The sequence below is a fragment of the Sesamum indicum genome, linkage group LG6, assembly GCF_026168435.1.
Source record: "Sesamum indicum cultivar Baizhima isolate 11 linkage group LG6, ASM2616843v1, whole genome shotgun sequence".
NCBI lineage: Eukaryota > Viridiplantae > Streptophyta > Magnoliopsida > Lamiales > Pedaliaceae > Sesamum > Sesamum indicum.
Genome location: NC_142662.1, coordinates 15,740,890 through 15,764,575, shown reverse-complemented (window position 1 = coordinate 15,764,575; position 23,686 = coordinate 15,740,890). Strand labels below are relative to the sequence as shown.

Genomic DNA, 23,686 nt, shown 5'->3' with positions numbered 1-23,686 from the left:
CTCGTTGTTGTAACATGATTTATTCAATCTTGGTAACTTTAGCCAATACAAGGCGACAACAGTATTCCAGTTGTATGAATAGTTCATCTCATCTATTAGAACTAAGAAGCACTTGCGCTGACTTAAGAAACCCTTTAGCCAGTTGTACCTTATGTGACAGGTCCCCCTTATTTCTCCTTTGCTCTCGAAAAATAGATTTGAGGGCTTTAAGCTTTTGTGTCACCGCATACATAGGTACCCCAATTATATTGTGTTGCCATATATTCTGCACACTAGGGATAAAATCTGGTGATAGGGTGAGGTAGTTATCGAATCGGAACATACCTCAGAATTGTTGTTGTCTATCCCCATTTAGAACCATCGGTGAATGGTCTGTTGCGTGGAGTGAGGCTGGAATAGAATAAGGTCAGGAACCGTGCCATCCACCTATCATTAATCAGCATTCGGTCCAGTCTTTTCCAAAGATTCCGTGGACTCGCATTGCAATTGTGCCATGTGTACCATTCACCCTGCATGGGTAATGGTATTAATCCTGTATTCTGGATACATACGTTAAATTCTTCTATTGCCATTCGAATATCTCCAGATGTTCCACAGATTTCACTAAGGTCTCGCACCGCATTGAAATCCCCTCCTATCAGCCACGGTGTATCGGCACATTGCACGACAATAGTTTCCAGGGACCCCCATAGCTCCCTTCTATCAGCCACCTCAGTAGCCCCATAAACAACGGTGATAAACAACAACAACTGCATTAACATGAAGTGTTTTTCCTCATCCGAAGACATATCAAAAGAATCTGTGTCTTCATCTGTATGACTAGAACGAGTGTTGCCGCTTGATTCATCCATCTCTCTATTTCTGCTCAAATTGATTGGTGAAATACCTCTTTATACTGCAAATATGTATTAATCACAAGTCACCTACTACTCTTTACCACTTGGGAGTTTGTGCATCAACCACCATTATTTGACAAGAAAGTGCCATAAATATGACTTACATAATATTTATATTATTATAAAAATTACATTACTTTTCCTGACGAATTGATTTTGCATATCTTTAGCCTGACCAAGTTCATGCATGGGGTTTGACTTCATTTTACCTAGCAAGTGCAGTTAGTGATACTTTGGCTATTAATCTTTGTTTACACGAAATTATATATTTTATGAAAATGATTTCATTGAAACTGATCATTCTCGTTAAATTGTAAGAAAATGAGTTTAATAAAATGATAAATTAATATTATTTTAGTTTATAAAAATAATTTTAACGAAATTGTCATTCTAGTTAAATTCTAAGAAAATGAGTTTAATAAAATGATAAATTAATATTATTTTAGTTTATAAAATAAATTTAACGAAAATTGTCATTCTCGTTAAATTGTAAGAAAATGAGTTTAATAAAATGATAAATTAATATTATTTTAGTTTATAAAAATAATTATAATGAAATTGTCATTCTCCTTAAATTGTAAGAAAATGAGTTTAATAAGATGATAAATTAATATTATTTTGGTGTATAAAAATAAATTTAACGAAAATTATCATTCTCGTTAAATTGTAAGAAAATGAGTTTAATAAAATGATAAATTAATATTATTTTAGTTTATAAAAATAAATGTTAACGGAAATTGTCATTCTCCTTAAATGGTAAGAAAATGAGTTTAATAAAATGATAAATTAATATTATTTTAGTTTATAAAAATAATTATAACGAAATTGTCATTCTCCTTAAATTGTAAGAAAATGAGTTTAATAAAATGATAAACTGAAATTGTCATTCTCCTTAAATTGTAAGAAAATGAGTTTAATAAAATGATAAACTAATATTATTTTGGTTTATATTTAACGAAAATTGTCATTCTCGTTAAATTGTAAGAAAATGAGTTTATAAAATAATAAATTAATATTATTTTAGTTCATAAAATAATTTTAACGAAATTATCATTATTAGAATACCTTATTTAAAAAATAAAACCTCAACCAAATTTAAAAACAGAACTAACATCATACAGTACCATGTCTTTAACGTTACAAGTTTATAAAAAAAATATTTCAAATTCATGCATCCCATAAAGAAGTTGTTTTACTTGCCCAATCTCTCAACCCAAGCACGTTTGTCCTCATCACTCATCAGAAGAAACATTTGACGCCTCACCTTCAACACAAATTGATCTTGCGCTGCAAAGAACAAATTCCACGGTAGTCCCTCCATTTTAGAAAGCGCAAGCATGCAATCTTCAATATCTTTGTTTGAAATTTTTGCCAGCTTCCGAGTTTTGGCTTCACTGCAAGCCGTTATGGCATCAATGCAAGCATCAATTCGATTTGACCGTTCACTTTGCCCCCCTTTTCGCTGCACTCCTCTTGTTGCTCTTGAAATTTTTCCAGCCCCGGATGAGAGTGGATTACCAATATCCATTGTAGGATCGATTACATCAACTTCATCATCATCATTGTTGTCGACAGGAGGCATGGCAGAGGAACGGACAATATTGCCGGTGGCTACAGAAGTGGAGAACATCTCAGTACATAAATCGAAATGAGGAAGCCCTTCTTTCTCAAGCCAGACTCTCTCGGATCAGCCTGCACAATCATTGATACTTCATTAATCTATGACAAGAAATGATGAATATATGTTTGAAAAAAAATTGAGAAATGTATAACAATTACCGCAACCCATTCAGCCCAACGATCCTCACTGGCAGTCACAATGCACGTAATTGGATTCCAACCAAAACCAGTCTGTTTGTATACCAAATCATAAAACTTACGCGAAGCATCTGAAGCCTGTTAGCCTTACCTTTCAGTTGCGCAACGGTGTATTGTGTTTTATTACGTTCGTACAACTCAACCCCGATTTCACGCTAAATTTTCTCACTAAATGTAGATGAGATAAGGTGTCATTTCTTGTAATGCTCATACATCAATTCAATGAACAAAGACAGCTGTGGTAGATCGCACCACACATCGTCAATTCGTGACCATGGCTCTGAAGACATACCGCATGGCTCCTTCCCCTTTCGACTTATCTATCATGTTAAAGTCACAATGTATGTTACTAAAACATCTGAAGTATTAATTGAGTATTACTAAAATATCTACCACATTTGATCCAATGTTTCAGTCTCCAATAACAATTCCTTCATACCAAATACTATGAAATAATTGTCCTAATAAATTGAAAAAATAGCTTGATTCTTATAACTATATTTTCAGAACTTGAAAATAGCTTCTCATTAGCTCAACAACAAACATCATTAACAAAAAGGACCTAAATAAATGTACAATGCACGCTTAGGTTGAGTTGCAACAAAGCCAAAACTAAAACCAGCCTTCAGATGCTTTCATGAAGTCTCAAATCAATTATGTAAAGAAAACTGAGGTGATAAATCACTAACACCAAGACCTCTATGGATACCAAATCCTCTGAAATTCACAGACAGAGACCAAGACGGTGGTGTTCCAGTCCATTCAATAGACATAGAAGACTGAGTATATAGATAAACAAGAAGATTGAGTACATAGATAAACAATCACCGAATCAAGAACTTCATATATTCTGTTTCTATACAGCCCCTCACTATCTAGTGAAATTGATCTTCAAGTACTTGGTAAGAAGAGCATAATTGCATCTTAGAAATGCTTGCTTCGTGAGTTGATTTCAACAAATAATGGTTCCACCCAAAGAATTCAAGTAAACAGAAAGCATTTTGTTTGTTTATGGACAGAGAACAATGGAAGCTTTCATCATCATTTGTGTGAATGAAATAAAGGCATGGTTGCATTTTGGAAAGAAATCTCATTTTGTTCATGCATTTCAAGAATTGTATTACAAACTACTCGCTCCTTCATTGTTTATCCTTTGTGTCGATGACTGTCACATGCCCTTTATTTTAAAAAGTTATGCGGCAGTTAAATATTAAATACCAAATGTAGTACCTATAATACCATTTACACACAACTAAATATATTACGAAGAAATCCGGTCTAACGAGCTACAAAGATGCAAGTTCCACAAATCAAAAGCCACAAAATCATGCAACACAAGTTCACTCCAAAAGACTGATCAGGTGACCCAATAGACAAAATCCATTCTGAAATAAGAAAACTTTGTCTAATTCTCTGATGTTCAGCTCTCATTGCTTAACCTCAAAAGTAAAGAAATAGAAATTGTGGAAATCATTAAATCAGTGAGGGCTACATAAAGATAACAACACTACTACTCACCTTATTTGGAGTGTCGCGCTTTCTCTTCCGGCAAATGATGTCGTTGTTCGAGCCACAGGACTCGACGATCGGAAAAAAAGGATGGATTGGCCGGCGTGAAGAAGTGTCGGGGGGAGAGGAAGAAGGAGGAGAGCTGGTTTTGTTTGAGGCTTTCATTGAAAGGCATAGTTGGGAGAGAAAGCAATTTTAATTGATTTAAAACAAGAAAAGATATGCTGACAAGATAAGACAAGTAAGACCAACCCATGTGGCCTATAATTTCAAAAAATTCAAGATTAAAATAGGAATGCATTCCCAATGAAAATGGCTTGACCAAACAAAATCCCAACCACCCAAATAGTGAAAAGTGAAAAAAATCTCATTGAAAACACAACCAACGAGCTCTTAGGCTTCGAGTTTCACACGAGTGCGGTCCTTCTATCAATCGTCTCTTGGACTTAGAGGGCATGAATTGAGTATCGGTTCTCATCTTGGACTAGGAATCTATACTTTGATTTGGATCCTCGTTTACCTTACTAATCAACATGGGAAAACCTATTCCATTCATTCAGTCATTATGGGCACAAGTTTAAAAGGCTTAAATGAGTTTTAGAGCGTATGGGAGATACTACTGTCATAATACTGACAGGGGATGGATTCTTTTTGTAATCAACTATCACTGCTATATATTCTCATTGCATTGGACAAGACTTATGAGTACCATATCTCACGACACAGTCACTGCTCCCTAGATCCAAGATACAGTCTTTGTATATAACTGCCATGATTCCTGAAATTCGAGGACGAATCTCGTACTACTGGAACTAGGAATCCCAGTCATACCGACAAGCCTCAAGGCTTCCAAATGATGATTTTCGCGAGTCAGTTCAGTTAGTAGACTACCTTACCAACTAATCCACTAAAATTGCATGGGCGATGTACGTCTCTCATCAATGATATAACGCATTGCAATACTTAGTGCAAGTTTTTATAGGACTTTTGAGGTCCCGTCTCGAGGTCTTGACTTGGAATATTTCAAACCGGCCCTCAAAAGTTAGCTTCATTGTTGCTAACCTATGTGCAACCCAACTACACGGGTTTACCCATTCAGCCTATGGGCATTTGTTGCAATGTTAAAACTCCATTTAATGTAAATAATAAGCACAACAAAATGCTAATGCCTTTGATGAACACTTACTGTATTCATCAGGTACAATATTATTTCTGATAGAGATTGACAAATAGAAAACAACCAATCTAATTGATTTTTTGTCCTTTTATTCTAACAAAATTGAGTTTCCCCTCCGGAGGTGCAGTAGAACAGACTAGGTCCTAGTCTCTTGAGGAGTAAGAATGAATGGAATTGAGCAACAGAGGGGGTTTCCCCCTGGTTTCTCACGAAGATATAGAACCTAGTCAGTAGGCTAAAGGATTTGGGGACCAGCTGATTCAAGGGGACATTGCACAAAGCTGACACAAAAAAAAAATTAAAGATGTGGGGACAAGGAAACACAAACCAGCTTATAGCTAGGCCAAATAAAATAATAGAAACCCCTAAAGAGGAAAATTAGGGTACGTTAGAAGCTGAGACCTGAATAATAAAGTCAGCAGGTATACCGTACCTCTCCCTGATCTTCATAGCATCAACTTCAAAAAACCTAGATTGGTAAACCCTGAAAGTCTCTATCACAGTTGCTACTAGTATATCCTCTACTTTCTTTCCTTCTCCTCTCTACTATTCTATTCCTCCTCGCTCTCACCTCCATGGTGGGAGACATAGTCAGAGGCAACAGGGTTTTCACATTCCTTTCCAAAGGAACCCACAAAATCTATCATCACTTCTTCGATCGCCCTCTCATCACCGCTGCCAGCTGGCATGAGTACGAAAATGAAAAATGCTGGAAACAGGAAAGTCTTACCTATCAAAGAGAGCAAGGGATAATTAGAAAAAACCCTAAGGAAACTCGAAACCTGCATATGAAATTTGAAGAAATCCTGAGTAATTGATCACCATAAAAGAAGAAGAAAAGTGATGGAAAGAAGGAGAAACTTACCCAGTTCAAGAGGCGCATGAAAGGTATGCGAAGAAACTGCCTTAAATATAGAACAACCCAACAGTCCCATCCACGAAGGACATGGTGCCCCTTTCTCCTACTTGTCGCTACTCTGCCAATCACGAATTATGCTCATAGCTAAGTTTGTTTCTCTTATCTTTTGCAATGATCACCTACCATTTTGCAAATAGGTACAATTCCCCTAAATTGTGCACACAAGCCGTTACCAACCAAACAGGGACTCTTTTCTATCACCAGAACAAGGTGCTATGCAAATAGCCCAACAGGGCTTTTCCTTCTGGATGAGCATGGACAGAAAAATCTTTTGGCCTCTAGGTCTATTTCTTGCTACTCCAACATTTCGACACCAAATCTTGCACTTCTGAAGGGGGGGGGGGTGTGATGATACCCCATTAAATATTTTATCTTAAAGCTTAAGGAAGTGGGCCCCCCTCTAGGCAGTCTAGCATGTTAAGCTCTGCTGGCCAATGAGCAAGGTAAAAAGCTCATAACTTCCCTTATCCTTACTAACCTGGCAAGCTCTAGAAATAAGCCCTATCCTATAGGCCGAGTCAACATACAACAGAGACGACACGTCAAACAGGTTGCTGACATCTTAGGACACGGTATACTAAAAGATTTTCACTTAACTCCAAAAGATCTAGTTGGAGTTAACTCTTTAATCAGCAAGTAACATATTTTCAAGTTTTCGGGTTAACCTGACAAGACTTTTTCAAATGGTCATAACTATTTCCAAATAACTCAAATCTTAAACCATTCGATTTTTGTTATTTGGCTAACACATGCAGCTATCCAACGGCATACCATTTTCCCAACTACTTTTTGGATCCTACTTTACGAATTTCTAGAATTTGAGAATTTGAGAATTTGTGTAGCCATTTCGGTAACACATTTCTCATACTCACTCTCAATTTCTCTCGATCTTTAAACCACTTTAGCTTACTTTTTGCACTTCATACGATTTTTTAACCACTTTAACATAATTCTCACTAATTATTTTTGAATTTTTTATATATTTAATTTATATTTAATATTTGATCAATGTTATAATCAAAATTGACCATATATTATAATTATTAATCAATATCATATATTTTATTTTGGATAATAATAAATTATGGTACTTTTATTTATACATTTAATCTTTATACAAAATAAATTTAATCAACAACTTAGTAAATTATAATACTTTTTGTAATGAAAATTATTATTTAATATGGCATATATAAATTTTATATTATATTTTAATATATATTTGTATTACGCTATACTTTTTTTAAATTGACAAGTAATTACTTATGATTTTTTATCTATTTTTGAGTTTTATATTTATATCAGGATACATACAATGCATTATGCAATCTATTTTATTATTTATAAATTTATATCAAAATGTAATAATTTCTATGAATTAATCTAAAAATAATGATAATGATAATTATAGTGATGTTTGAATAATTTTAATTATTATTTTATTATATATATAATGAGATCAAAAAAATTAATCAACAATTATGATATCTTAAAATCCGGACACCTAATTTACACCAAATTTAAATATATATAAGATCGTGTCCATTAGATCATATCGGACGATTTGATTTAAAATCACATGGCTTGATTCTACGATACACTGACTTGAATGATTATTCTTATGTTTCGAGTACGATATCTTGACATTCGTATATCCAATAAGTCTAAAACTTTACCAAGTGTATTTTTCTGTAAGTTTAATCATATCTAACGGTCTGATATGAATTTTGATGGTCCGATTAACCCATGGTGTTCAACAATGTAAGATAATAGTTACATCAATATAATACTAACATTTATAAATATATAAATTTACTGCAGATTATGAACATATATTAATCTCAACTATAAAATATTTTTATGTATTTCAATTGCATCATTTCAGATAATTGATATTTTTCTATAACTTTAAATTGTTCAATATGATTTTTTTTCTACATTGTACTAATTATATTACTACTAAATTAATCAATAGTTTATATTCATAACAATAAATTAGAATATCATAATATATTTTGGTATATTTATAATGTAGTATACATTATACAATCTATTTTATTACTTATAAATTTATATAGAAAATTGGTGATTTCTATTATTTAATCTAATAATAATAATAATATAGTATGCATTATACAATTTATTTTATTACTTATAAATTTATGTAAAAAATTGGTGATTCCCATAATTTAATATAATAATAATAATAATATAGTATGCATTATACAGAATCGGCTCGAGCTCGATTCGTTGCCACCCCTAATTAAATATAATATCACTTTCCTTCCTCACTTGCGAGGGATCAAATTGTAATTAAAATAAATAGTAGGGGCTAAAATGACTTTTTAAAAAAATTAAAATTTTATAAAAGTAACAAGGGCAAATTACTTTTTCTGTTTTTTCTTGTGCCGCAAAGTATGCCAGAAGCTTGAATGAAAGGACCCTCTAAATTGAAAAAATATAAACCTTTTTGAAGTTAAATTCAAATGTTGGGGTTTATGTAAATTTTATCCAAAATTTTCACGAATCATGTGGAATAGGAATTTGAATTCACAAATTACCTTTTAGCGATCACATAACTCGACCGAAAAGAATATTTTTAAAACTATAAGGACTTAATTGCAATTAAGTGAATTACTCGTTCGAGTTGGAGAAACTTATAAAATTCTCGATAGACATCCACCGAAACCTATAGGAAACAAAACCTGAAAAAGAGAAGAAAATGGCGGACAGCGCTTCTGCTAAGAGATGGCTTCCTCTTGAAGCTAACCCTGATGTTATGAACCAGGTGACGTTCTCTTCTTTTTGGTGTCTTACTGTGGATGAGTGTCTTCTGAAAGTTTGATGTTCAATTGGATTAGTTTTATGGAGTGTGAGAAATTTTGAACGATTGATGCATGTACTGAAATTCCCGAAAGATAATACTATAAAGACGAAGAACAGTAAAAAAGAGATAAATAATAAGAAATGGTGCTATGCAGTTTATGTTTATACAATGAGTAATTATTTACGAAAATAACTTATGATGAGCAGTTTCTTTGGGGACTTGGTGTTGCACCGGATGAGGCAGAGTGCTTTGATGTTTATGGGCTTGATGAGGAGCTCTTGGAAATGGTTCCAAAGCCGGTACTGGCTGTGTTATTTCTTTACCCCATAACAGCAAAGGTAATTTATGTGTGCAAACTGTCATGTGCTTGCTGGTTTTTTTTGCGTTCCTAATCTTTGGTTCTAAAGCCGTAGTCTTGGAACAATGAAATTTTTCATACCTACGCGAAGATAATGGATTTGAAATCCACAGGAAATTGTTTCTTTGATATCTAAGGGATTTGAAGCTAATGGACTTAAAGTTCACTAATATATACATTTCCAATCTCAAGAGTCTTTCTCAAATCCAATTTGATTTGAGTTGCATTTGGTTTTTGATATCTGAACTGCATTTGAAGCTAATGGACTTAAAAACCTAGTTGTTTATGTCTTTTCAGGGTAAAATTATTTTGATCTAAATGCAACCTGATAGTGCTTGATGCAACTTGTAGCTTACTAGCTTCTACAATGTCTGGGTTCGTTTGGGACATAATTTAGACAATTTTGTGCTTTTACAGAGTGAAGAAGAGAGGATTTTACAAGATAATGCATTAAAGGTGAGTTATACCTTACTATCATGTCTATAGTTTATTATTAGGACCAAACCCTGTTTTGTTCTCATTAATAGCTGCTCATGATTGAGCAACTTTTGGTTCTAAGGAAATTATTAGAATCTGAAATGTGCTGTCAAGTTACTCCTACTTTCTGTCACTTACACAATAGTCTACATAATTATTACCATTAAACCATGTTTATTTGATTAGGTGATTTTGCATCTACTTGTGTTTCTTTTTTTGTTTTATTTTTTTTTATCTTTATTCATCTGACAGCATGATGGAGTTCACTTATGGTTTTATGAAGTGTATTTTGGAGTTTTATTTTGCTTCATGTGAGGGACTTTTGCATTATGCTTGCTTTTCATCTTAATTGAACTTGCACTTTACTTGTTTCAACTGTTTTGACATGTATATCGTTAACATTTATAATGTCCGTGCCTATTTGATTCTGTACAAGCAGAATATTAGATGGGCAATTGTATCTATCTGGTGTAATTCTTCAGTCAATTTTTCAGTTTATCATATTACATGTATGAGAATCATTAGTTGCATCTGTGTACATGCACACAGGTGCTCTTTAGGATACAAATGGATTCATATCCATATTATTTGATGTAATTTTTACTTTACCTATCCAACTGCCTTTCTTTTTCTTGTGGGTAAAAATGCGATAATAGCCATTCTTTTTGTTTCTGCGAATGTCTGACTGATGCAAAAAGGTATATCAGTATCTCGTACTAGTATAAGTTGTCCATAAGTTTTGAAACCTTAACCAGTTATGGGTGATTTCATTTTGAGTTATGAGAAATTGCGGGTGTTGATTTTCATTGTTGTCATCTGATTTCAGTAGGTCATAATTTTGGGATCTGCATTCAATGTTTTCAGCTTACTTCATTCTGGTGGTATTTATGAAATCATATCCATACTTGTTTTCTGGAGTATCTTTCTTTGTGTTGGTAACTGAAATTTAGTTCGCTTTTGCTCTTCCAATTAGTTTGTCATACAATTATGTTAGGTATCCTTCTATAGTTTGATGAGTATCATGTAAGACTACTTATCGTTGTTGAGTGGATTGGAAATAACCTTGGTTTTGTTTTTGCTTCAGACTTCATATTGTTGCTGGTTGAGCATCTGTCATGTTTTAGTTTATTTCTGGAAATTATACATAAATAATTCATGAGAGTCTACCCACAGGAGCCTAGTGGTGGAGTTTACTTTATGAAGCAAACTGTGGGAAATGCCTGTGGAACCATTGGGCTTCTTCATGCTGTTGGAAATATCACTTCCGAAATAAAACTTGGTGAGCTCTTGGATTCTGAATATCCTTCTTGCTGATTCTTTTCATCTGCTTAAGAGTTTCCGATTGCTTACGTGGATCACTTTTGGAGTAGTAATAAAATGCCTTTGTTATGAACGCGTTCTTGCAACTTGGATGAGCTCTGGATGCTGTTACAAGTGGTAGAGTCTTTTTGCATTGATTTGAAATGAGGAAATCCCTTAATCTGTACATTTCTATTTCTAAGATTCTTCTGATTTTCTCCCATTTACTGTTTTTATTTAATTTTAGGTAGTGATCTGCAGCATATCAATCTGTTCTATTTGAGAAGTAATGTTGGACAATTCTTGTTTACCATCTCCTTGATAATGAGGGAACATCATGTTTAAAATACCACTATTGTGAAATGCCTTCATGCATCAGTATCTGGCATAGTCCAAACAAGAAGCCGAGACTAGACCTAGTGGACTCCATGTATTTAGCATCTTGAGTTCTTTGGTTATTGGGGTGATATAAGCTTTTGGTAACATGTAAATCAAGATCTCTTTCAAATTATCCACTCCTTGATATAGAATTATTTCAATCTACTGGTTGAGTGGATGGTGAAGTTAAGTTTGCGCACCCTTTTCTTCTATTTATGATCTCTCTAACCTGGTCAGGGTATAGAAAAAGCATAGCTTTTTGAGAAAATTTCATACTGTGTCATTCATGTGTGCTTTTGGTTTAGTTAGTATATCTATAGAACATGTTATGTATAGGTTGTGATTCACCTATTTTGGTTTGTCTTAAATTTCAGCTGAGGGGTCGTACCTGGACAATTTCTTCAAATCCACTGCAAAGATGGATCCCTCGGAGGTCTATTTTCGTTTCATTTTTTCGTATTACAATTAATCTGCCACTGCCTCCGTTTCCGTCTAATAGTTAATAGACAAAATTACTGTGCAGCGCGCCGCATTCCTCGAAAATGATAGAGAAATGGAAGTTGCTCATTCAGTTGCAGCAACTGCTGGTGATACTGAGGTCAAATTTGTCCCATTTGTGAAATATAAAAGATAATCATTTCATATTCTGTATTTATTCTCTTGTTTCTTTCTTTTCTTCTAACTCAACATTTTGCCTTAAGTTCAACAAGCTGACTCAGCATTGAATTGGTGATGAAACTGACTTTTCATCCCTTGGGTTGATAATTTTTTGCGCATCTGTATTCGTTATATTTCAATCCAAATGCTTCAAAGTTCTGTTGGGTCATATGTTCTCCATGGTATCTCTTTCTGTCTTTAAGATTGAATTAAAGCTGTGATGCAACAAGCTAAGTTCTCAGAGGAAGGGGCAGTTGATTCTGCATTGTCATGGGGAAGGATGCTGTGATTTTTAACAAGATGGGTGTTGCAAGGGCACTTGAACCGCTCCATCTGCAACTCATCTTGCACTTACCACCATTAATCTTCTCCTAGAAAAGATCACGGCAACGATATTTGTCCAAACCATATTCCCTCTCTCCCCTTTCTCTTTTTCCAGGAATCTCCAGCAATTTGTAATACCTCAGTTGTTTGGTCTTGCACCATCTCCACATCTGCTATCATATCTACTTGACTCCCATTGACAACTGAGCTCCTTTTACCTCCATGTTATTACGAGGCAAGACCCCACTCTTGTATTTATCCTTCTTCTTTAATTCACTTGAAGGAGATAGGAGGGTTGAGAACTTGGTATAGTGGTTAGAGAAGAGCAGGTAAGGGTGATAACATGCACAAGTGTGTGGTGTTGAGGAGATTATGCAGATAGGCCTCTATTATTTCATTCTATATCTTTTTATCTTTTTGTCTTTCCTCAAACTTAATCCTAACCAACCCAGAAATCTGAACTCATTTTCTCTAATATTTATTCACCACAAAATCATGACACCCACAACGTAAAATTAATACAGACACATAAAAGAGATTTGGACTTTAAGTATATTTTTAAATACAACATATCTCTAAACATTTTGAAAATTAAAGGTTTTAACCTTATGATTGTCTTTGTTTTAAGTTCTTTTTAAATGTATCCTTATGCTCATATGTATAGAATAGTTGTTTAAGTGATGCCATTGTTCATTGGGGTTCTATGATGCTGGTTTTGAGCGTAAGACAGGATATTTCATGATTGGCTTTATTTTTGCTATTATTCTAAGTTTTATATATTGATCTTCTGGTGGACCTTATTTAGGGATTTTGTCTTGTACGATTGTTATCAAAGTCCAGTAGCTTTTTTATTTTGGCTCTGTTTCCTTTCTAGTTCTACCTATCCACAACCCATATTAATTTATTCTCTATACATTGTAGTATGTCCACTTTAAGACACAATGATAAAACTAAAATCACTCTCCCAAAAAGTAACAGTCTTCAGTTTCACACAATATAGGATTTCATTTATCTGATACCGTGCACTAGCTCTAGCTGCTACTGGGTAGGAGAGGACATATGTACACGGCCACAGCCCTGCAGGCGGCCTATTTACCTCCTCTGATTTAATCCCATATAGTGAAAATGAGATGCCCTAATATGTTCAGGTTCACTTTTTGTTTCACCATGAAACAGATACAGAAAGTAAATATAAAAGTACTTGCCAGAATGACCTTTTCTTATCAGACTCTCTTTTGATCTTATAAGTGGTTTTACATTGTATTACCCTAATTGCTGTGGACACTCATTATGAATTTGTTTTCCTTATTTTCTCAAATTACACTATGTAACCAAAATTGGGGCAGTGATTCGCATAGTTACATGATCCATCAATTATAGTGAGAGCGGTAACGTACTTCTCTAATATATTTCAAAGGAGCTAATCAATAATGAGTTAAACCAGCTTTCTACATTTTGCCATTTGTTTGGATCTTTATGTGGTTAATATCATTATAATGCATAAATATATCGGCATACCATCGTTCTTGCTTGTCCTGATGGTTTAATAAGTATTGTTGAATTTTCTGGTCATTATAGTAACACAAGGCACACACCTTTTAGTTTGTCCTATGTGTGGTACTGATTTGAGTAGTGTACAAATTTAGGTTCGGATCTTGTTAATTGATTGGTTTTGGTTTTCATTAAGTTTATTTCTAACGGATGGCCAAGGAGAACTGGGAATTTCTGATCCTCTATCTTTTTACAGGCATCAGCTGATGTAGACACACATTTCATCTGCTTTACATGTGTGAATGGTGAGTCTGTTTCTCTCTCCTTCCCTCTGTCTGCGTGCATATATGGGGTGATTTACTAATGCTATACTATACTGCGGTCTTTGAATTGGAGACCAACTTTTCATCCATTTTATCTGAAATAAATCATTTCTGGCATCTCACAAGTCAAGTATAATGCAGTGAGTCAGATTTGGGTACTTATTATGTTTTTGGGTATCATGTTTATGAAGAAAGACTGGGGTTTTGTTATTTCTGGTTCACCAGTGAAATGTGTGTAATGGATATTCTGCTTGGCGGCATAGTTCTTCTGGATTACGTGTCTGGAAATTACTTAATTCCCAATTAAGCATTTGTGATCTCTTTGGATTTCTATTCATTTTCATTAATTCCGTTGCGTTGATAACAATTTCACCATGAGATTAACTTAATAGATATCTTGGTAAAACCTACCTTTAAAACACACAAACTACTGGTAGGGTGAAATGTAACTCAACAAGGTTATATGCTTATTCTGTGGTAGTTCAAATTGAAGCAGTCATGTTGAATGTTTTCTAGGCATGGGCATTCATGCAAACTTGTAACTTGGATTGGATGAATGAACAAATCAGGGTCTGAATATCAGGTTTTAATTCTTTGGGTCTTGAAGTCATTAATGAATAAGAACTTTGCTAAGTGCAACCTTGGCATCAGTGTAATGGAGGTCCTAACATGGCGGTTTGTAGGGCAACTGTATGAGCTTGACGGAAGGAAGGCAGGACCAATTTCACACGGTGCATCTTCCCCAAGCACCTTATTACAGGTGATCTTTCTCTCTGCGCTGATTAGGTATCAACCAGCTTAAGTTAGTGGTTTCTTCCTCCTTTCTGCCCTTTCATCGGTAAACTCCTCTCCTCTGCCATGTTCTCTACTAGAAGGACATCTGTTTCTATGCATGTGTTGCAAAGACCTTACTGCAGTCACCCTATCCAGCTGATGTTGCAGTTTAAAAAGAAAAGAAAACCTACAAAGTTTTACTCACACTTCTCCTAGCCTTGATGTGGGAGGGGCAATTCATGCTACCCATGCTACTGTGTTTATATTTCTTATTGTTTCTTGTTCACTTGTCTGCTATTCTGTGTCATACTAGTGATTTTTTTGCTTCATAGTGACTCGATATCCGTTTTACTACAGGATGCTGCTAAAGTTATTCAAAAGTTTATCGCGAAAAATCCTGATTCAATCAACTTCAACGTCATTGCTATCTCAAAGAAGCAATGAGATTTGACTGATGCAAGAATCGCAACGTAATGGTTCGGATGCACTCCCCGAGTAAATTACATGGAAGCTGGAGGATTACATGCTTGCGACTGAACTTGAGGTCTACCCTGAGCTTTTTGGCTTGATGTATTATGTTCAAACTTACCAACGTCCAACAGGGTCTTAGACACACTCAGTTGATCTACTTTATCATACTTTTGATCTTGCGTTTTGCTGAAAGTTGGAGGCCTTGAGCTCGTTACGGCACTGTTCCATTCTATATTCCTAATGTCTGAGTTCCATCTACATGAATTTCCATGCGTAAAGTGAACGGTGTAAAGATAAACACGAACAGAAAAAGTAGATTCCCGTCGGGGAGACAATAAATTTGAAAAATCGTGGAATTGTATTCGGAAAAGGACTAGGGAATGCTCGACATCAGAACAGTTTACACGTACGGATTTGGTTAAAGAAGCTGTCAAATTTCATTATATTCATTACCCTTTTGTTGACCTGTATGAAGTTCTTCAGTGGTTCACATTAGATCGCGAGATATTGTCCATAAATTTAGTCCAAACTAATTTAAGTAAATAGTTGAATTCTACGAAGAGGCTCTTGATGCAAGATGGTGGGTTCAGAAAGAGTGAGCATGACCAACTTGATGAGGAGACCCCACTTTTTAGGTAAAATACTAAAAATGCTCTTAATGGAGGGCATTTTCGTCATTTGTGCAGCAGAGAATCCACGCTTCATTGGAGGGAAGACCTGTTCAGTAACTGAAAATCCGATTCAGAGAGGGCCCTTCAATCGAAGGCGCCCATTGCAGCGTGAATATATCATTCCATACTTCATTGAGACATTTCGAGCAAGATCACAACTCTCAATGGTGTGAATATATTATTCCATACTATGTCCAGCCCTTCAAATTTCTGTTCTTAGCACAATGGGGTAATATTTATTTTAGTAACTGACATTTAATTTCAACTTTAAAACAATTATTGTTTTTCTAAATTCACTCAATTTAGTGATTTTGATGGGGTGATTTTTTACAGTACCGTTATAATTTCTGTTGCAAAAATTATTTTAATTTCTCACATTTTCTGTTGCAATTTTATCACCTGCATATAAATTTTAAAAAATAATTTAAAGTATTTATAGTTGGACAATTATTTAAATAATAACTTAATCAATGACTTATAAACATAACTGCTGTGAATATAATGGACTTCTTGTAATTTTCAAACTAAAAAAAAAATAACTTGAACAAATTTGCAGAAAAAAGTTTAAATAAAAAATAGAGCATTTCATTTTTTAACAAAAAAACTTTTGAAATTATGCCCGATTCCTCAACTTTTAGCTAACATATTCATTTATAATTTATGTTCTATTTTCAGAAAATTGTTTGCTTAAATATTTTTGCTATATATATATATATATTTTTTTTTTTAAACTTTTCCTCAAACATATTTCTTCAAATGCTCTTTTATTTGAAGTTCATAATAATTTTGCTGGACACTGGATTGGGTTTGGAGACTCATACCTTAATATGCGTCTTTGATATAAAATTTGAAGTCTTTCACTTTGATGTTGGGATAAATTCTCATCTAAAATAAATTGTCTTCAATAGAGTTTGTAATATTCTAAATACATATTGGGATAAAAATTTCTTTGGGATAAACCCTATTTAAGATAGAGTTTGTAGTCTTGTTTATGTATATTGAGGTATGGATATCTCTTACGGACAGAGTTGAGTACACATATAAATAAAGAGTTAATACATTTTTCCATCTGAACTATAATTATTTTTATACTTTGACACATAATTTTTTTTTTTTTTTTTGCGTCAACTTACCATATTGACTTTATAAAATTCTTAATTTTGCTATTTATAACTGTTTTTTAACTAAGTTTTTTGTCAAAAAAATATCACATGTAGTGCACATGTAATATTAAGGATTATGTAATATGATATTTTTCATATATACAGAACATGCAATACTTTTTCAGTAAAAAAATCAATAAAAAAAGGTCATATATATATGACAAAGTACAAATTTCACAAAGTTAAGATGGTAAGTTGACACCAAAAAGAAAAAAGTTTTGATTACAAAGTGTATAAACGACCATAGTTCAAATAATAAAATATAATTTACCCTATAAATAAGATATATAGTTGTGACCAAAGAACTACAGAAACATAAGTGTAATACTACACAAATAAGTTGATCACAAAACAATCTCCAACTATACTCTTTCTTGCTCTCTAGATTTTTTTCTTCTTCTTGAAGCATTACCATAAACTTAGATTTGAAGTGTGTAAACAAGCTGATTCTTTTGGTAAATAGAGTGTCTTAATATGTGTATATGAAAACGGTATGTAGATTGACGGATATTGAGCATATACAACAAGCTTTCCAAACTCTAACTTGCTTTGTTCGGTTATTCATTACTGCCGAGTAGATTTAATCTTTATATATATATATATATATATATATATAATGTTCAGGAAAAATCCAAGCAATATTTTGCGATATTGCAAATAAGTAAATTACCCCTTATATCAAAGAAATAACAATTTATCTCATCGTAGTTTTAAAATTGCAGTAATTTATCCGCCTATATTTTTTCAAAATGAAGTATTTACCTCCTTGCCTTTGCTGTTATTTTTTTATAGAAATGTAATTTGTTGATTTATTATTATAGGGAGGTAAATTACATTAACCCTATAATAATGATATTGCTCTGACATCATAATTTTCAAAAGCTTCATTTTTCGACTTTTCGGATTTATATCTCAGATTCTATGGAGGCGTAGCAAACTCTGTATGTAAGATACGATTAAGGTTCTTACCCGAATCAAACCAATCACAGGACAACTGTGTTACACTTATTATGTGCTTTTTTTAAACTGTACACTAATAATAAATATAGTACACTTAAATATAATTAGTTGAGATTAAGCTGAATTAGGTCTGAACTGAAATTTCCGGATTGATGATGCTTCCTATTGCCAATACATTAAGCAAAGTAGAATAGCAGAACGAGTTGTAGGGAAAATCAGTACGCTATCTCTTTTTACCTGTATTTGGTTCGTATACATTGAATTCTGCATGCATGCCCTAATATATAGTGGGTTTTGAAAGAAAAAATGTTTTGATTAAAAAAGAATAAGTAAGGGTAAATTATATTTTTGGTCTTATAAATGGACTTATTTTCAATTTTAGTCCCACACTCAGGTCAATTCGCATATTTAGTCCTATATATAATTTTTTTTTTTTAAATTTAAAGACTAAAGAGGGGATTCCATCCAAAACTTAAACCTCATTTTGTAAGAATTCCTTTTACACGCATGGAATTAGAAGAAACAAAGGGAAAAAATGTGCAGATGAATTTATTAAGGAGTAATAACTATTATATTTCTCTACCTTAATTTTGTGGTTAGTTTGTTTGTAGTATTTAATTTTGTTTAAAAAAATGTGTCAATGTTTTCTTAACCATTTGGAGCAAAACAAGTTGATAATTAATTAAATAATTGACTTCTAACTAAAAGGATCGGCCAAAGTAACTACAATTCAACAAATTTGTAATATACTTAATATAAATTTAATTATGTTATTATAGAATTTCGTATTAAAATTATTAAATTAGTAGCTTAGATGATAATGCATTATAAAAGATAATTTATTAATATTGAAATACCAAAATTTTAGATTCAAAGTTTCAAACAATTTATGTATATTTCCCTTTCGTATACAGCTATATATAATATATTTATAGTAGTTTTCTGAAATAAGAATTTGTAAACTTTTAAATAGTTGGGTAAAAATCTAATTATTGATGAAAAATAAACAATAAATTAAAAAAACTAAATGATTGAATATCAAAACAAAAAAGAACAGATCCCTAAAAGTGATTATTCAGTACGTTGGATATAAAAAGAATGATGTACGTATGACTAAATTGAATTAACAAATGATTTCTTTTCAAGAATTTATAATCTTCTACACCATTTAATCAGTGTTATATACATAATTAATTAATCAAGATAAAATGTAAACGCCACAAATTAATTTCAAATTGTCTTTCTTTTATCATCTTCAATCGAAAAGAGCTATTGTCTGTATTTTCCCTATATCACATTGTTAGTGAGGAAATATGCATCTTTCCGTCTATTTAGTGATGTATTCTAAACTCTATGAAGAAACAAGAAATTTGAAGCTCAAAACCTTGTATTATATAACATAATAAAATTTTCTCTAATAATCATTAAAATGCATGTATTAACCTTATATTGGGACAATTAAAATGCTAACCGTATGAAACCTTTTCTTGGGAGAATTATTTCTGAACACCAATCGGACTTCGTTTTCGGTCGCCTCATTTCTTGTAACATTCTTGTTGCGCATGAACTGAACCACTTCCTAGCCCGTAAGTATTAGGGTCATTCTGGTCATCTATCATTGAAGCAAGACATCAGTAAGCCATATGACCATGTGGGAGTGGATTTCCTTGAAAAAGTACTCCTTAGACTAGGTTTTCATGAGAAATTTGTGACCTAATCATGCAATGTGTTTAAATTGTGTCCTATTCTTTCTTGCTTAACGATTCTCAGTTCAGGTGCTTGAAGTCGAGGAGGGGTCTTCAATAAGGGAACCCTCTCTCCCCTTACTTGCTCTTATGTTGTGTAGAGGTATTCAACAATCTAATACGGACGGAGGAGCGACAAGGGAGATCTAGGGTGTACGGGCGAGCAGGAAGGGACAAAGGGTATTGCATATCTTGTTCGCGGATGATACCCTCATCTTCTTCCAAGCCACACGGGAGGCATTGCTCTGCATAAAGTAGGCACTGCTTCATTTTGAGATAGTGTCTGGTCCTATGATCAAGCTGGAGAAGTTGGTAAGGGTGTTTAGCAAGGACACGCGGGCGTCGATGAAGGAGGATCTGATGAGTATTCTAGGGGTGCCAACGGTGGATGGTGGTGGTGGGCAGGTCAAAAAGAGGCGGTCTTCGAGTAGTCAAAGAAAGGATATGGAAAAAACTTCAATTCAGGGGTGGTTGGCTAAGAGGCTATCCCAAGCAAGAAGGGTGGTTATGATCAAATCCGTCATCCAGGCTATCCCAACATATGTAATCAATTGCTTCAAAATTCCTAAGGCTTTACTGACCGAAATTGAAAGCATGATAGCAGCGTTATTCTAGCATTAAGATGGGGATCAAAAAATCTACTGGATAGCTTGGAGCAAGGTATGCCGAGGAAAACCTTGTCTTTCGCTATTGAGGTTGAAGCCACTCCAACCAATACCGACGAGCACAAAATCTTTAATCGTTGCCTCGTATTTGACCAACATATTTATGAACTCATGAATGGACTTCTAACCCCATTCATGTTATAGTTCATGATAAATGAGTCAAAAGAGGGAGGAAGAGACTGAAGATCACGTCGGTGTACGTCATCTTGGCTCCGGAAAAATGCCTTCATCGCAATATATCTGGTTCGAAAACGCATAAATTTCATACAGCATTATTAAGCGAACATCACCCAGCCTATCAGACTACTTTTGTATTTCATTGGTCATGGAAGTCCGGACCTTGCGGTTGTCCTCATGCCATTTCTTAAATGTTAAAACGTTCTTAAAGGAAGGACCTCTCAAGGTTTGCAAAAGTGGCTTATCCATGATATAAACCTGATTTCTGAAATTGAGGACAATCCTTAGATTTTGCAGCTAATCATTGTAATTGGTTCCATCAAATTTATTATCTCAAGAATGGTGGTAAGTGGATTCTTAAACATTTTCAACATTCAAAACGTAAAGTAGAAAAATAAGTAGATTATAGTATATTGTGTTTAAATTAAGACTTGGTCTTTAGTCATTAACCCCACGCAATATTTTTTTCAAAAGCCCACCAATCTCAAGTGGGATTTTGATAAACTATTTTCTAGTGGGTTGGGGATCCATAAGTGCAGCTTGTCATATCCCACATTTATGATTCACGCGAAAAAAGTCTAGTGGGAGGTATCCAAAACTATTCTCATCCAATTAGATTCTCAAGATATTTTGTTTCACCTTTTCACAAGATTCTAAAAACTAAAGCGAATCATGCTAGTCGGTGTTAGGCTCGACCCATCAATCTAAAATATACCTCAACTGTCATTCCACAACTCTTGAGACAGAGAAATAGGAGCGTATTTCTTTGTACATAACAATGGTCCAATTTTCCTCTATTCCAAATGTTAAACGACTCATGAGACCATGTTCGGTTAAGCGGTAGCTTCCTCACCATATTTCTATGGGTCGAAGGCCTGAAATTTTACAAACCATTTGTAATTATTCAATAATAGGCCTATTATTAACTTTGACCATCCAAGTGAGTTTCGATCGAGATCTCATTATATTAATATTTTGCATGTATAAATATCGAATATTTAAAGACATCAAAAGAATGAATTGCATGCAAATAAAACCTAGCATACCCTTGTTGGATGATCACGAGCCCAATCCTATCGACCCACTGAGCCTCCAATGTGTGTATGGTCTATCTAAGGTGGTCCAACATTATTACAAAATTTATCTCCATTATCATACTAATGATCCTTGTAATCTCTCTTGATCCTGGGTCTTCTCGCCTTGGATTTTCTTGTTAGTGGACTTGCTCCATTACATTAAAATAAAACCTCACAAGCCTATCTACTTTAATTACATTTAAAAAAGAAATCCCAATCAAAGCCGAGAAAGTAGATTGGGAGAATGAGCAAATTTTATTATTTCAAGGCATAAAACAAAAGATGAGAGGATATAAAACAAGAGGCACGTAGACCCACTCAATACAAATAAAAAACCCATACATACAGTCATGGGCTCAGTGACCATCTCGATGTTAACCCAATTGACATCTGGCATAATGATTCCAAACAATCAGGCTAAATACATATGTAATACAAATCATGCATTATATGAACAATGATATTCAATAAAAAATTCATGCTCACATGTAGAAAACACAAGTTCAAATTTCCAATTAAATATATATTAAGATACGTGCACCAATGCATATAATATACCATATTAATTTAAATAGATTAACTTTAGAAAAATATAATTAATAAAAAATATATAAGTAAAAATATATTATTTTAGAAAATACATAGAAAATTTATATTTTTGAAAAAACGGTCTAGCCGCTCAATTGTTCCAGTGGATCACTCCCAGATAGCCAGGCGCCCCCCAGTACTTGCTCCGGGTGGCCGCACATGGTGGGCGCTTGCGCACGCACAACGTGGTGTCCTCTGCACGAACGCCCCTTCGGCACGCACGCTAACGGACACGCGAGCTCGCCCCAGCACACGCCCAGCCTTGGTGTCTGCTGGTCAGTACCGACCAACAAGGGTAGTGAACGGTTGTCGCTGCTTTCCAAGTACATTTCACTCAATCCCCTCAATCAAACCCCTTTCCACGTGTGATAATCAAATCATACTATGTGAAAATGCCATAATTGGTGTCCAAGTTGCACCTTCCAAAGGTGAAAATCGGTCACCTTTCTTTTCTAAGTAGGGAGAAGCACAACTCTTCGTTGCAAACATGAAAGTCAACTCTCAACTCTTATGCCTTAATTTAGTGAATTGGGCTTTGTTTTAAATAAATTAAAACAAGTGAATAACTCCAACGAGTTTTTATTAAATCCTATTTAATGAAATCCAACTGAGTTAGGTACACTGTCATTTAATCCACCTAAAGACATAAGTTGAAATACTCTTAATCAATAATTTCAATTCATTAATCAAGATAAGTCCAATTAAATTAATTCACTTAATTTAACATTTGTCATTTATCTAATAAATTATCCCACAAATAAATAATTCAATTATTTATAACTTTCAAAATTAATTTCTCTACCTCATCAATGATTTATGTGTAACTCTTTAAGTTCACTTTTAATATTTTTGTGTCTAATACAACTATTAATTAAATTTAATTTGATTAATCATTCCTAATTAAACAATAATCAATTTAATCCGTTAACATGCTGTGTAACAA

General features: G+C 33.8%; 1 protein-coding gene and 1 long non-coding RNA gene across 2 annotated transcripts; one reads left to right on the top strand and one right to left on the bottom strand.

Annotated features, from left to right (window-relative positions):
* The first annotated feature begins 8,948 nt into the window (after positions 1–8,948).
* On the top strand, positions 8,949–15,912 carry UCH3 (ubiquitin C-terminal hydrolase 3). The gene is made up of 9 exons (XM_011083043.3): positions 8,949–9,107; positions 9,353–9,484; positions 9,922–9,960; positions 11,155–11,260; positions 12,033–12,091; positions 12,182–12,256; positions 14,387–14,435; positions 15,137–15,213; positions 15,585–15,912. Exons 1-9 carry the CDS (start codon positions 9,042–9,044, stop codon positions 15,669–15,671), a joined length of 690 nt encoding a protein of 229 aa, XP_011081345.1. The 5' UTR covers positions 8,949–9,041; the 3' UTR covers positions 15,672–15,912.
* Positions 15,913–19,892: 3,980 nt separating this feature from the next.
* On the bottom strand, positions 19,893–21,232 carry LOC148787853 (uncharacterized). The gene is made up of 2 exons (XR_016066177.1): positions 20,914–21,232; positions 19,893–20,104 (listed from the first exon to the last, which is right to left on the bottom strand). It is a non-coding gene; the product is annotated as an uncharacterized LOC148787853 (long non-coding RNA).
* Between the last annotated feature and the right edge of the window lie 2,454 nt (positions 21,233–23,686).

Excerpts from the sequence above, each read along its gene's own strand:
- UCH3 (XM_011083043.3), top strand. The coding sequence starts at position 9,042 with ATGGCGGACAGCGCTTCTGCTAAGAGATGGCTTCCTCTTGAAGCTAAC. Across the intron at positions 14,436-15,136 it reads CTGCTTTACATGTGTGAATG|GGCAACTGTATGAGCTTGAC; the intron begins GTGAGTCTGTTT and ends GGCGGTTTGTAG. Across the intron at positions 15,214-15,584 it reads CCCCAAGCACCTTATTACAG|GATGCTGCTAAAGTTATTCA; the intron begins GTGATCTTTCTC and ends GTTTTACTACAG.